General features: G+C 40.4%; 1 protein-coding gene and 1 pseudogene across 1 annotated transcript in view; both read left to right on the top strand.

Moving 5' to 3' along the window:
- Gmcl1 (germ cell-less 1, spermatogenesis associated) overlaps positions 1 to 14,201 on the top strand; it is a 68,876-nt gene that overhangs the window by 17,031 nt on the left and 37,644 nt on the right. Inside the window, exons 5-9 of the mRNA XM_045152496.1 lie at positions 3,871 to 3,983; positions 4,725 to 4,790; positions 6,783 to 6,867; positions 7,286 to 7,376; positions 12,073 to 12,210. Coding sequence (XP_045008431.1) covers positions 3,871 to 3,983; positions 4,725 to 4,790; positions 6,783 to 6,867; positions 7,286 to 7,376; positions 12,073 to 12,210 — 493 coding nt within the window. The remainder of the gene's footprint in view (positions 1 to 3,870; positions 3,984 to 4,724; positions 4,791 to 6,782; positions 6,868 to 7,285; positions 7,377 to 12,072; positions 12,211 to 14,201) is intronic.
- LOC123461573 lies at positions 12,644 to 14,040 on the top strand (annotated as a pseudogene).

Raw genomic sequence — 14,201 nt, 5'->3', positions numbered from 1 at the left:
TAAAAAAATGAGCAAAAAAAAAATATATATATATAAAAAAAACAAAGTGAAGCTAGGTATGGTGTCACACGCTTTTAATCCCAGTACTCAGACAGAGGTAGGAGGATTGTCTTGAGTTCGAGGCCACCCTGAGACTACATAGTGAATAGCTTGGGCTAGAGTGAAACCCTTCCTCAGAAAGAACAAAAAATAAAATTAAGGTAGATGGCTTACTGCACACTCATGTGCATGCATGTACATACATGCTCATGCATGAACACAGTAAAAAAAAGGAAAACTTTCTACATTAGTCTAGATGAATGTAGTGGCAGTAAACAAAGAAGAAGTAAGGGCTGCTCCAGAGAATAAGCAGGTCTGCTCCTTTAGGATGTCATTTAACATGTTAAGAGGAAAGGAAGGAGGCTAGAATGACTTAAGGTAAGTTTAAAACCCAAATAGAGTCAATGTTCTGTTTTACTCAAAAAAAAAAAAAAAAAGAAAAGAAAAGAAATAAAATGAAAAGAAAATTATGGGTTGGGCTGGGCTGGTAAGATTGCTCAGTGATTAAGGCACTCACCTATAAAGGCTAATGACCCCAGTTCAAATCTCCAGTGCCCACGTAGAGCCAGATGCACAGAGTGGCACATGCATCTGGAGTTCATTTGCAGCAGCTGGAGGCCTTGGCACACATTCATGTGTGCATTCATTTATTCTCTCCCTGTCCTTGCAAATAAATGAAATAAAAGACTTTTAAAAGTTAAGGGACTAGGATACCGGGCGTGGTGTGGTGGTATGGCACACACCTTTAATCCCAGCATTTTGGAGGCAGAGATAGGAGGATCGCAGTGAGGCCACCCTGAGATTACATAGTACATTCCAGGTCAGTTTAAGCTAGAGTGAAACCCTACCTCAAAAAAAAAAAAAAAAACAACAACAAAAAAAAAAAACCATTAAGGGACTGGTGAGATGACTCAGCAAAGCCTGTCAGCCTGAGCTCAACGCCCCAGTACCCCACTAAAACCAGATGCACTGGGACTGGAGAAATGGCTTAGTGGTTATGGTGCTTGCCTGCAAAGCCAAAGAACTCAGATTCAATTCCCCAGGACCCACGTAAGCCAGATGCACAAGGGGGTGCATGCATCTGGAGTTCGTTTGCAGCAGCTGGAGGCCCTGGCACACCCATTCTCTCTCCCCCTCTCTGCCTATTTCTATCTCTCTCAAATAAGTAAAGAAAAATAAAATATTATTAAAAAAACAGATGCACAAAGTGGCTCATGCATCTGGAGTTTGCAACAGCAAGATGTCCTAGCACACCCTTCCTTCTTTCCTTTCCTTCTTTTGTTCCTTCTCTGCTGGCAAATAAATAAATGCCGATCTATTTGAAGTATTAATAGCTTGCTCAATATTTGTGACTGAGATTATTTGGTTTTCAGAATATTTTTATCTTTGTAATACTTATTTCCAAGTAATATATCTTATTTTCTAACTGATCATTTTGGTCTTATTCTAAATCTACTCTCTCAGTATTTTTATAATTTACTCTTAATAGCATATATGCATGATAAATATATTTCAGAAATTTGAATTAAAACTACCAATATTCAGCCAGGCATGGTAGCACACGCTTTTAATCCCAGTACTCAGGAGGCAGAGGCAGGAGGATCGCCACTGTGAGTTCAGGGCCACCCTGAGGCTACATAGTTAATTCCAGGTCAGCCTGGACCAGAGTGAGACCCTACCTAAAAAAAAAAAACAAAAAACTATATATATATATATATATATATATATATATATATATATATATATATATGTATACACACACACACACATATATATGTATGTATGTATGTATATGTATATATATTTTTTCAGGCTAGGGAGATGTCTTAGCACTTGAAGCCCTTGCCTGCAAAGCCAAAAGGACTCAGGTTCAATTCCCCAGTTCCTGTGTAAAGCCAAATGCACAGGGTGGCACGTGCATCTGAAGTTTGTCTGCAGTGGCTAGAGGTGTGCTCTTTCTCTCTCAGATAAATTAAATAAATAAATCATATGTTTTTAACGCTAGCATTCTATTTATTTATTTATTTATTTATTTGAGAGCGACAGACACAGAGAGAAAGACAGATAGAGGAAGAGAGAGAGAATGGGTGCGCCAGGGCTTCCAGCCTCTGCAAACGAACTCCAGACGCATGCGCCCCCTTGTGCATCTGGCTAACGTGGGACCTGGGGAACCGAGCCTCGAACCGGGGTCCTTAGGCTTCACAGGTAAGCACTTAACCACTAAGCCATCTCTCCAGCCCAAAGCTAGCATTCTTTTCATTCTTTTTTTTAAAAAAAAACTTTATTTATTTGAGAGTGAGAAAGAGGCAGAGAGCGGGAGAGAAAAGGCGTGCCAGGGCCTCCAGCCACTGCAACAAACTCCACATGCATGTGCCCCCTTGTACATCTGGCTTATGTGGGTCCTGGGGAATTGAACCGAGGTCTTTGGCTTTACAGGCAAATGCCTTAACTGCTAAGCCATCTCTCCAGCCCTGATTCTTTTCATTCTTTAGTTTATTAAAGTATCTTAGATTAAATTTTTTTAAATTGTTTAAGCTACAATATGCTTGTCTTAGATATGCCTATTATGTGCTCATACTTTTAAACTTCACTAAGTGCTGCTCTATTAATTTTATATTTTTTGCCTGTCAGGCCCTTGGTTAGCTAACCACTTGGTTAGCTAAGTTTATAAAAAGTTCTTAATTGAAGGCTGGGGAGATGGCTCAGTAAATAAGGTGTTTGCTGCACAAGCATTAAGACCTGCGTTTGGATCCTCAGCATTTACATAAATGCCAAGTGTCATGGCACACACCTGCAATCACAGCATCAGGGAGGCATAGTCAGGGGGATCCCGTAGGTCTTGCTGGCTACAGTAAGGTCAGAGTTCAATAAGAGACCTGATCTCAAAATATGAGGTGGACTAAAAGAAAAAAAAAGGTGGAAGTCAGGTGTGATAGTGCACGCCTTTAATCCCAGCACTCAGGAGGCAGAGGTAGGAGGATCGCTGTGAGTTCTTTTTTTTTTTTTTTTTTTTTTTTGAGGTAGGGTCTCACCTACAGGCTGACCTGGAAGTCACTCTGTAGTCTCAGGTTGGCCTCAAACTATACATTATATTATAGCTAACCAAGGACCAGACAGGCAAATAATATAAATTAATAGAACAATGCTTAGTGAAGTTTAAAAGTATTTATAATAATAAGGTAGAGAGAAACTGAGGAAGACATCTGATGTCAACCTCTGGTCTTCATATATGCACAAACACACATGCAAAAATAAAAAATGCTTTTAACTTAAAAAGGACAGGCAAAGCTGGGTGTAGTGGTGCACACCTTTTATCTCAGCACTCAGGAGAGAGAGGTAAGAGGATTGCTATGAATTTGAAGCCAGCCTGAGAATGCATAGTGAATTCTAGGTCAACCTGGGCTAGAGTGAGACCCTACCTTGAAAAACTAGGGAAGGAAAATGGACAGGCAAAACTGCCAAAGAAATCTGCAAAAGTCTCGAGAGAAGGAAAAAAATAGAAGATAAAGAGAATAATAGAGCTGGGAAGATGGCTCAGAAGTTAAAGACACTTGTTTGCAAAGCTTGTGAGCCTGGGTTCAAAAGCAAATATTTCTTTCCCTCTGTTCCCTATCCCCTGCTTTCTATTTTTCAATTCCAAGTATTTAATTGAATACTTGCTAGATTTTTTTTCAGATTTTTAATGGACTTAGAAAAAACTTAGTCTTACTGAGTTTTCTTCCTGTTTTATTATGTTGTCATTGTTTTCTTTTAATACATAAAAGCACATATTAGAGCTAATTTTTTCTCCACATGAAATGGGCCTTTTCCAGCACTTATTTATATTTACAGGATGGTTTAATACAACAATGTGGTGAGACAATGAAGGAAACAATTAATGTGAAAACTGTGTGTGGCTATTACACATCAGCAGGGACCTATGGATTAGATTCTGTAAAAAAAAAGTGAGTTGGTTTTCTTGTTTTGTTTTTCTCCCATCCTACTTATGGGGATTTGGTTGCTCTGGTTTCTTAAGAGAATGTAAAGAGAGACAGAGAAAGAAGCAAGCAGGCTGGGCTTGGTGGTGCATGCCATTAATCCCAGCACTCAGGAGGCAGAGGTAGGAGGATTGCTGTGAGTTTGAGGATTCCAGGTCAGCCTGGGCTAGAGCTAGGCCCTACCTCAGAAAACAAAAGGAAGGAGGGAGGGAAGGAAGATTAAAGGATAGAATCTTGTTAATTTAAAAGCCCCCCCTCCCCCACTTTTGGACTAATTAGTAAATTCCTCAGAAGTGCCTTTGTGAGTAACATGGGTGGGTTATATGTGCTTTTAAAAGTTGTGGCCACTCTTTATAGTCCATATTCTAGTAAAAGTATTTAAGAAGTGGCATAATAGACATTATTAGTAATTACTAGCAATATTTTTTGAAATCTTGAGAATTATAGATTTTAGGTTTTATAGAAACTTACAGAAATATGTAAGCTCCTTCATAAACTATGTAACAAACATTGTTTCACTAATTAGAAATAATTCTATTAATAGAAAAAGAATATTTCTTTCATAACTACTGACAGAAACAATACTTTTAGATTATTAAGGTAAAGTTTGAGCACAGCATGGCATGATTAATAGTTTTTAACTCTAACACTACTCAGTAAATTGTAAGTACATGATACACAAAATAATAATTAGGTGTTTTATTTCAGGTGCCTTGAGTGGCTTCTAAATAATTTGATGACTCACCAGAGTGTTGAACTTTTTAAAGAACTCAGGTATTTGAATTCTAAATAACTTTACCATTAATGATCCTAAAATAAATGCTTTTCGTTTGTTCAAATATTTAAGAGTCTCATTCTCTGCTAACTGAGCTAGCTGGGCACCCTTGCTTAAGTATTTAAGATGTTTTTGTAGAATACAAAAATGTTACTTATGAAAAAGTAAACAATTTAATGAAAGGTATTAAGTCGTCTTTGAACTGAAGAAACATATACATATTTCTTTGTTGTAAGTGGCAAAATTGATTTGTATTACTTTAACCAATTTTTTTATTATTATTTATTTGCAAGCAGAGAGTAGAGAAAGATGGAGAGAAAAGAGAGAATGGGCACACGAGGGCCTGTAGCCACTGCAAATGAACTCCAGATGCATGTACCTCTGTGCATCTGGCTTACGTGGGTCCTGAGGAATTGAAATTGGGTCCTTTGGCTTTTCAGGCAAATGCCTTAACTGCTAAGCCATCTCTCTAGCCCCTATTTTAACCGAGAATTCCATTGCAGCTATAAGACTGGACAGCAGTTTCAGATGCTACTTTACTTCAGTTAGGCCTTTAGAGAATCTAAAATTTATCATTTGAAAGCCATCTTTATCATGAGAAATTGAGAAATTTTTTAAATTTTTACTGAGTTTACTGAAATTAAATTCATGGTTAAGTTGGCCTTACAAATTAATTCTACTTATGTGTCACTCATTCTTTGCTTTGTTCAGTGAACATTTTTTGAATGTTCCTTATAGATTAAGGATGCACTATTCAGTGTTAACGAAGAATACAGAGATGGTTGTGCCATGTTTTCTGCTGCCAGTCTTCTGTAGAATGAGGCTGAGTTATCTGTTATAGGGTGGACAAAATCTGGATGAAATGATTTTTAAAGACTTTAGGGTCCACATTTCAGGATTACTCAAACTAAAGTCTTACTGTTTTACAGCTGACTAAAATGCTGGTTTTAATTTTGGGGTAGAAAAGGTGTGATGAAGTTACATGTTTTTATGTTTAAATACATTATGGAATAAATGAAACTCAAAGTTTTTAAATAAAACAGTTTATAGAAATGGGTTTTTTTTTCATGGCTAGACCACCAATCTTGGGGTGCTTGGGATTCTTTTCTTTCCTTTGCCATATGACACATCCATCATGTGGAGATGGCATAAACAAGTGATCAGTAACTGCCAGACACACACTAACTTTTCCTTCATCAACTCAGTGAGCTTTTTCCAGAATAAAGCTGGTCATAGTAATCTAAAACCCAAAAGCTTTTTAGGGTGGATTTAGCTTAAAGGAAAGGGGAATAAAAGGAGAAACAGAACACCCAACCAGTGATATTTCCACTCCAAATTTAAACATATAAACATTTTTTTGTCTGAATCTTTACAGATTACAGATTATTTCAAGTAAGGTATAGTGGCTCATGCTTATAATTCTAGCACTGGGAAATGTAAGACAGGAGGATAGTGAGCTTGAGGACAGCCTGGGCTATGTAACAACACTGTGCCTCAGAAAAGGAAAAAAGAAGACATATTGCTTTGAAGATTTAGTTGTCTTAGTAAGTTTTAACAAGTGTCTTTTGTTACATTGTTCACATAGAAATGTGACGATAGAAAGCTGCTGCTTTACCAGAAGGAGCACATCCCCTTGCTGTAAACTTACTAATGAACAGATCAAGGCCTTTCATCAGTTTCTATATTAAAAGCATTATGTTTGGATGGGTTTGCCCAGGGATTTTTTGTTTGCTTGGTGTTTTTTGGTGGGGTTGGCTAGGTTCTCGCTGTAGAATTCACTGTGTAGTCTCAGGGTGGCCTTGAATTCTGCAAGATCCTCCTACCTCTGCCTCCCACGTGCTGGGATTAAAGACATGCGCCACCACACCTGGCCTGCTGCTGTTTTTAATTCTGTATTTTTATTTAATAATAGACAGTGATGTTAGTTCCACCAAAGTCTTTTAGGCTGCAGGTGGATGATAAAGCTCACTCCTGTGTTTTGTCTTTTCCAGTATAAACGTTATGAAACAGCTCATTGGTTCATCTAATTTATTTGTGATGCAAGTGGAGATGGATGTATATACAGCTTTAAAAAAGGTATTGATGGGACTGAAGGGAGGGCTCAGTAAGTGATACCACTTGCCATGCAAACCTGAGGGCCCAAGTTCAGACCCAAGACCCATGTTAAAGAGGTGGCCACACTTGTAACCCCAGTGTATAGAAGGTGGGTGGAGAAAGGAGGCCCCCTGGGGTTATCTGAAAAATAGTGAAGGTCCAGGTTCCATTTGTGATCATTAATGCTTTTCAGGGACTAGCTTGCTTCTTAGTACATATATATCCGGTTTTTATCACCGGGCTTCAATTTTATGTTATGATGAATTTAAAGCTTAAAATAGTTCTGCATTATTTCAGTTGCTTATAAAACTGAAGTCTGTTAGATACTATCTCTAATGATGGGGCAACTTGAAAATATAATTATAAGATGATGAAGCTTTTTTGATTTTTTTTAACCTAGTGGATGTTCCTTCAACTGGTGCCTTCTTGGAATGGATCTTTAAAACAGCTTTTGACAGAAACAGATGTCTGGTTTTCCAAATGGAAAAAGGGTATGCCTGAAATTTTCATTGACTTTTCTTCCCCCACACCTTTTTGATGAAATTTTATTAAAATCAGGCCCTGACATGTTCACAGACTTGTAGAGCTAGAAAGGACCTTAGCAAATTTCTAATTCAGCCTGTTGAGAAAATCAAGGCTAGATAAGAAAAATGCCCTTACCTAGGAATGTCTGAACTGTACTTAATTCCTCTAAAACTGTGGGTTTCCCCATTTTTGTTACCAATAGACCTTGGTGATTATATTTGTTGTTTGTTTGAACTCACTGACTTTTCCCTGATAACTCATGCCCCGTCTATCAGGCAAGATTAACATGGAGGCCTATGGAGAGGCTTCTGTGTATCATTGACTAGAAATAGATACTTAGGTATGGGCATGTGGACTGCTGTCTTACAGGAATAGCATCCATAACTTCTTTCTGTCACAGTGGAAACAACTAAAGATTGGTAAAGATCAACTGCTTTTTGTTTGTTTTCTTGTTATTTTGGTTTTTATTTTGGGTGCTCTTTGTTTTCGAGACAAGGTCTCATTTTATAGCCCAAGCTGGCCTGGAACTCACCATGTAGCTTAAGCTGACCTCAAAACTAATAGCAGTCCTTCTGTTTCACCCTCCGAAGGGCTGGGATTACAGGTATGAGTTACTGTGTCCTGCTTGCATATATATCTGTGGTGTTCTATGAGAAATAGTCTCTGATTTGTAGCATTTTTCATGACACAGGTTAGTCTGAATTGCCTGATTTCAAGCTAAATACATATTTTTCAAAATGTTTTTTAAAAAAATATTTTATATAAGCCAGGTAAAGGGCTGTACATCTATAATCCCAGCACTTAAGAGATGGAGGCAAGACAAATCAGGTTACTCTCAAGTGCATGGTGAATTCAAGGTCAGCCTAAGCTACATGAGATCTTAAAAAGATTACATAAATAAGTTTCCTAGCTCAAAGCCAATGTTTGTTTGTTTGTTTTTCTGTTAAGTGCCTGGACTAATAATATGTAAAGGACCATATCAATGAAATCTAATTTACTTAAAGAACAAAATACGATTTATATCTTAAATTATACTTTATTGTTACATTATAAAAATTATAAAGGAGAAGAAAGAATTTAAAACAGGGAAAGACATCTAAAAGAAACATCAGATGAAAAAGTTAGGAAGACAAAGGATTCAGTGGGAACTGGTGCTGGATAAATGTTGGCATAACCAGAAGCTGCTGTGTTCTAGGGGTACACTGCAAGAGCAAAGGAACCTCTGGTCAACTCAGGTCTCAGCCTGGAATCGTCCTCCCCACCTTAACTCCAACACTGTTTTTCAATGTATGTCTCTATGAGTCCATTGAGATCAAACAGGTCTAAGGTTGCATAAATGATGCATACTCAAGAAATAGAAGGTCTCTGACTCTTTAACTATTGGCATATCTCTTTAAGTTTTCTTCATTATTTGACTTTTCAGACTGCCATTGGTTCAGCTAATACAGTTAGAATGGCCACATGGTTTCTGGCAAGGTATCTTTAAACATAATTGTTTTGATTTCATGATTTCTTACAAAAGTAAATGAGCCAGTCATTAAAAAAAAAAAAAAAGTTTAACCCCCCCTCCCCAATAACTGCTGCTATCATAACTCAAAACCCACAATCCCTTAAGGAATATCAGCAATCCCACTGAGGCGGGCCCTCAGTGAATTGGGGTAAGGGAGGAGGTTACCAACACAAATGTCTCCATACAAAGTATATACTTAATTAAAAAAAAAAATAGAGGTCTGGAGAGATGGCTTAGCGCTTAAGGCATGTGCCTACAAAGCCAAAGGACCTCGGTTCAATTTCCTAGGACTCACATAAGCCAGAGGCACAAGGTGGTGCATGCATTTGGAGTTCATTTGCAGTGTCTGGAGGCCCATTGTCTCTCTCTCCCTCTCTCTCTCTCTCTCAGCTTCTTTCCCTCTCTCGCTTTCTCAAATAAATAAATAATTTTTAAAAAGAATAAATTTTTTTGCCAGGCGTGGTGGCACATGCCTTTAATCCCAGCACTTGGGAGGCAGAGGTAGGAGATACCATGAGTTCAAGGCCACCCTGAGACTACATAGTGAATTCCAGGTCAGCCTGAGCTAGAGTGAGACCCCACCTTGAAAAACCAAAAATAATAATAATAATAATTTTTAATATTTTTATTTATTTATTTGAGAGATGGTATGGGCATGCCAGGGCCTCTTACCACTGCGGATGAACTCCAGATGTATGCACCACTTTGTGCATCAGAGGCTTTATAACGTTTATAATGGGTACTGAGAAATCAAACTCAGACCATCAGGCTTTGCTAGCAAGCATCTTTAACTTCTGAGCCATCTCTCCAGCCCTCATTTTTTTAAAATTTGTTTTCAAGGAAACAATGAGAGAGGAAATGGATGCCCTTAGGGCCTCCTGCCACTGCAAATGGACTCCAGATGCAAGTGTCACTTTGTGCATCTGGCTTTACATGGGTACTGGGGAATTTTCAAACCCAGACCATCAGACTTTGCTAACAAGCAACTCTGAGCCATTGCTCCAGACTTTTTTTTTTCTTTTAAAATTCAAGGTAACATCTCACTGTAGTTCAGGGGCTGATCTGGAACTTACTTTGTAGCCCCAGGCTGGCCTTGAACTCACAGACCTTCTTCTACCTCAGTCTCTTTAATCACTTTGATTTACCCACTTTGAAAAGGACCCATGAGATAAAGAGACAAGATATAAACCTGTCATAGTCTGCACATATATATGGGCAAAGTAACTGTTAGTTTTGTTATGTGTGTATATATGTATTTGTATGGTTTGGGAGAGGGCACCTGAGTACTACAGCATGTGTGTTGGGATCTCAGAACAGCTTTGTGGTGTTTGTTCTCTCCTTCTTCCTTGCTTGAGACAGGGTTTCACTTGTTTTTGCCACTACATGTGTGCATGTCTTAACTGGCCCACAAGCTTTCCAGATTCTTATGGCTCCACTACCCATTGCCATAGGTATGTTGGAAGTATAGATGCATACATCACATGGTATCAGACTGTTCTGTGTGTACTGGGAAATTGAACTCATGCTAGCAAGCTTAGAAGCAAGCGCCTTTGTCCACTCAGCCCCAATGTTTAATAAGTGTACTTTCTTACTTGCTCTGCTTGACTCTTGAAAGATGCCGTAGGAGTAGAAAAGAATGAGATAAAAAATTTGACCCTAGCTTGGTGGCACACACCCTTAATCCCAGCACTCATGAGGCAGAGGTAGAAGGATCACCATGAGTTTGAGGCCAGCATGGGACTACAGAGTGAGACCCTGCCTTGGAAAAAAGAAAAGAATTAAGAGCTGGGTCTGGTGGAACACATCTATAATCTTGGAACTCTAGAGGCTGGTAGGAGGACCTAGAGTTCAAAGCCAGTTTAGAGTACATAATGAAATCCTAGTTCAAACTGAAAATTGTGGAAAACTTTTGCATAGGTTGTCTTTTCACAATTTTCATAAAATATTTTAGTGGAGAACACCTTTCTAGTTCAAAGGAAACTGTTTATGTGAAGCATGGTTTGAGATAGGAGTCTATGAAATGGCAACTTTCACCTTTTTCCCTTACCAATAATAACAACAGGGCTGAATATACTCCAATGGGTATACTTTGTTTAACAGAAAACAAACTAAGGTTTATTGTGTATAAATTCCTAATTGATAGAAGTAACTGGACATTTTGTTCCCATTCATAAGAGCACGTTGGAATGCAGCAATTATTAAAAATAACATTCGAGGGCTGGAGAGATGGCTTAGCGGTTAAGCGCTTGCCTGTGAAGCCTAAGGACCCCGGTTCGAGGCTCGGTTCCCCAGGTCCCACGTTAGCCAGATGCACAAGGGGGCGCATGCGTCTGGAGTTCGTTTGCAGAGGCTGGAAGCCCTGGCGCGCCCATTCTCTCTCTCCCTCTATCTGTCTTTCTCTCTGTGTCTATCGCTCTCAAATAAATAAATAAAAAATTTTTTAAAAAAATAACATTCGACTTTCCATAAGAGAAAAAAATTACTCATAGATTTTGCAAACATTAATTATTTTAGTAATAAGTAATACTCCTCATAGGTTACAAATCTCTAATAACTGCCTTATCTGATGTTGCAGCAGAGAATATATGAACTAGATGGAATCAGAAGCATCAGAAGCTGTCCTGTCCTGGGTATTTTGTGAAAACTCAGCAGGAGCCTTCTGGGTTCTAGGTTCACTGATGTGCCAGTCCTTGTGAAAGCACTTCATAGAGACAGTCTAATCCTGAGTACTTTCCTCACATATGCCTCTCCTACCTTGCTGGCCATAATAATAATGTCCATAAAATGAATAGCTGGAGAAGAATAACTATTTTTTTTCTTTTCAAAACAATTTTTTTTTCATTAACAACTACCATGATTACAAAAAATACCCCATGGTAATACCTGCCCTCCCCCCACTTTCCCCTTTGAAACTCCATTCTCTCCATTTCAATCAGTTGCTCTTTTATTTTGAGGTCATGATCTTTTCCTCCTATTATGATGGTCTTGTGTAGGTAGTGTCAGGCACTGTGAGGTCATGGATATCCAGGCCATTTTCTGTCAGGGAGCACATTATAAGGAGTCCTACCCTTCCTTTGGCTTCTATATTCTTTCTGCCACCTCTTCCGCGATAAGAATACTATTTAATTTAAACTTTTTTTTTTTTTTAACAGATTTTGAAGGGATGACCTTTCTTGAAACTGAGCAAGGAAAACCATTCATATCGGTGTTCAGACACTTACGGTTACAGTATATTATTAGTGACTTGGCTTCTGCAAGGATCATTGAACAGGACTCTTTAGTACCTACAGGTAAGGAAACATGGTGAGTTCTTGATGTTAAATAATGCTTCTCTTATTATAACATTTAATATATATTGGGGCTGGAGAGATGGCTTAGCAGTTAAGCGCTTGCCTGTGAAGTCTTAAGGACCCCAGTTCAAGGCTCGTTTCCCCAGGATCCACGTTAGCCAGATAGATGCACAGGGGGTGCATACATCAGGAGTTCGTTTGTAGTGGCTGGAGGCCCTGGCACACCCATTCTCTTTCTCTATCTGCCTCTTTCTCTGTCTGTCACTGTCAAATAAATAAATAAGAATAAAAACAGGCAGAGCCGAGAATGGGAGCCGAGCGCAGCGTCTGAACCGTACATCGATCTCCTCTCCGCGCTCTCTCTCCACCTCGCTCTCGCCGCCTGCCCACCTTCCTTCCTGCCGACCCGCAGCCGCCCAGAACGCCTTCCACCATGGCCACCTCAGCAAGTTCCAGCTTGAACAAAGGCATCAAGCAGATGTACATGGCCCTGCCTCAGGGCAAGAAAGTCCAAGCCATGTATGTCTGGATCGATGGTACCGGAGAAGGGCTGCGCTGCAAGACCCGCACCCTGGACTGTGAGCCTGAGTGTGTAGAAGAGTTGCTGGAATGGAATTTTGATGGCTCTAGCACTTTCCAGTCTGAAGGCTCCAACAGTGACATGTACCTCCTCCCAGTTGCCATGTTCCGTGACCCTTTCCGCAAGGATCCCAACAAGCTGGTATTCTGTGAAGTTTTCAAGTATAATCGGAAGCCTGCTGAGACCAATTTAAGGCACACCTGTAAGCGGATCATGGACATGGTCAGCAACCAGCACCCCTGGTTTGGAATGGAGCAGGAATACACTCTCATGGGGACAGATGGGCACCCCTTTGGTTGGCCTTCCAATGGCTTCCCTGGGCCCCAAGGCCCGTATTACTGTGGCGTGGGAGCTGACAAAGCCTATAGCAGAGAAATCGTGGAGGCTCACTACTGGGCCTGCTTGTATGCCGGAGTCAAGATCACAGGAACAAATGCCTGCCCAGTGGGAATTCCAAATTGGACCCTGTGAAGGAATCCGCATGGGAGATCACCTGTGGGTGGCCCGCTTTATCTTACATCGTGTATGTGAAGACTTTGGCGTGATTGCAACCTTTGACCCTAAGCCCATTCCTGGGAACTGGAACGGCGCAGGCTGCCATACCAACTTCAGCACAAAGGCCACGCGGGAGGAGAATGGCCTGAAGTACATTGAGGAGGCCATTGAGAAACTCAGCAAGCGGCACCAGTACCACATCCGTGCCTACGATTCCAAGGGAGGCCTGGACAATGCCCGGCGCCTGACTGGCTTCCACGAGACCTCCAACATCAACGACTTTTCCGCCGGTGTTGCCAACCGCAGCGCCAGCATCCGCATTCCCCGGTCTGTCGGCCAGGAGAAGAGGGGTTATTTCGAAGACCGGCGCCCTTCTGCCAACTGCGACCCCTTTGCAGTGACAGAGGCCATCATCCGTACGTGTCTTCTCAACGAGACTGGCCACGAGCCCTTCCAGTATAAAAACTAAGGGGACGATGCTTCCAGCGACTGAGCCCTTCCCAGCTCTTCATCCCACTGCAACTCTCCCTCTCCCTGGTGTCTTAATTATCCTCATTACTCAAAAGTGGGATTTCAAGGTCTTTTTATTCCTCATGCCCAGTGAACCTTGCTTTTCTTGGTCAGGATAGAGGGGTCAAGTTCTTAATCTCCATGTACCCAGCCCCCGTTTTCTTCCTTTCTGATGTGTGGGTGGGCGCAGGGAAAGGTGGTGACTGCTTCTCTCTGGAGGTGAGCTTGTCTGGTAGATGCCACCTCCGCACAAAGCAGTGTGTGAAGGAGGGGAGAACTTCCTCTAAAGGACAGCTGGAAGGGCAGGCCTGACTACTTAGGATGGCATGTCTCCTTCAGTTCTTAAGATTAAACCAACTCTCACTAGTGGAGCTTAGGAGAAGAGCAAGAACTGGGGGTTAGTTTA

This window comes from Jaculus jaculus, chromosome 6 (genome assembly GCF_020740685.1).
Source record: "Jaculus jaculus isolate mJacJac1 chromosome 6, mJacJac1.mat.Y.cur, whole genome shotgun sequence".
NCBI lineage: Eukaryota > Metazoa > Chordata > Mammalia > Rodentia > Dipodidae > Jaculus > Jaculus jaculus.
The sequence above is the reverse complement of the archived record's forward strand: the minus strand, read 5'-3'. Positions and strand labels throughout refer to the sequence as shown.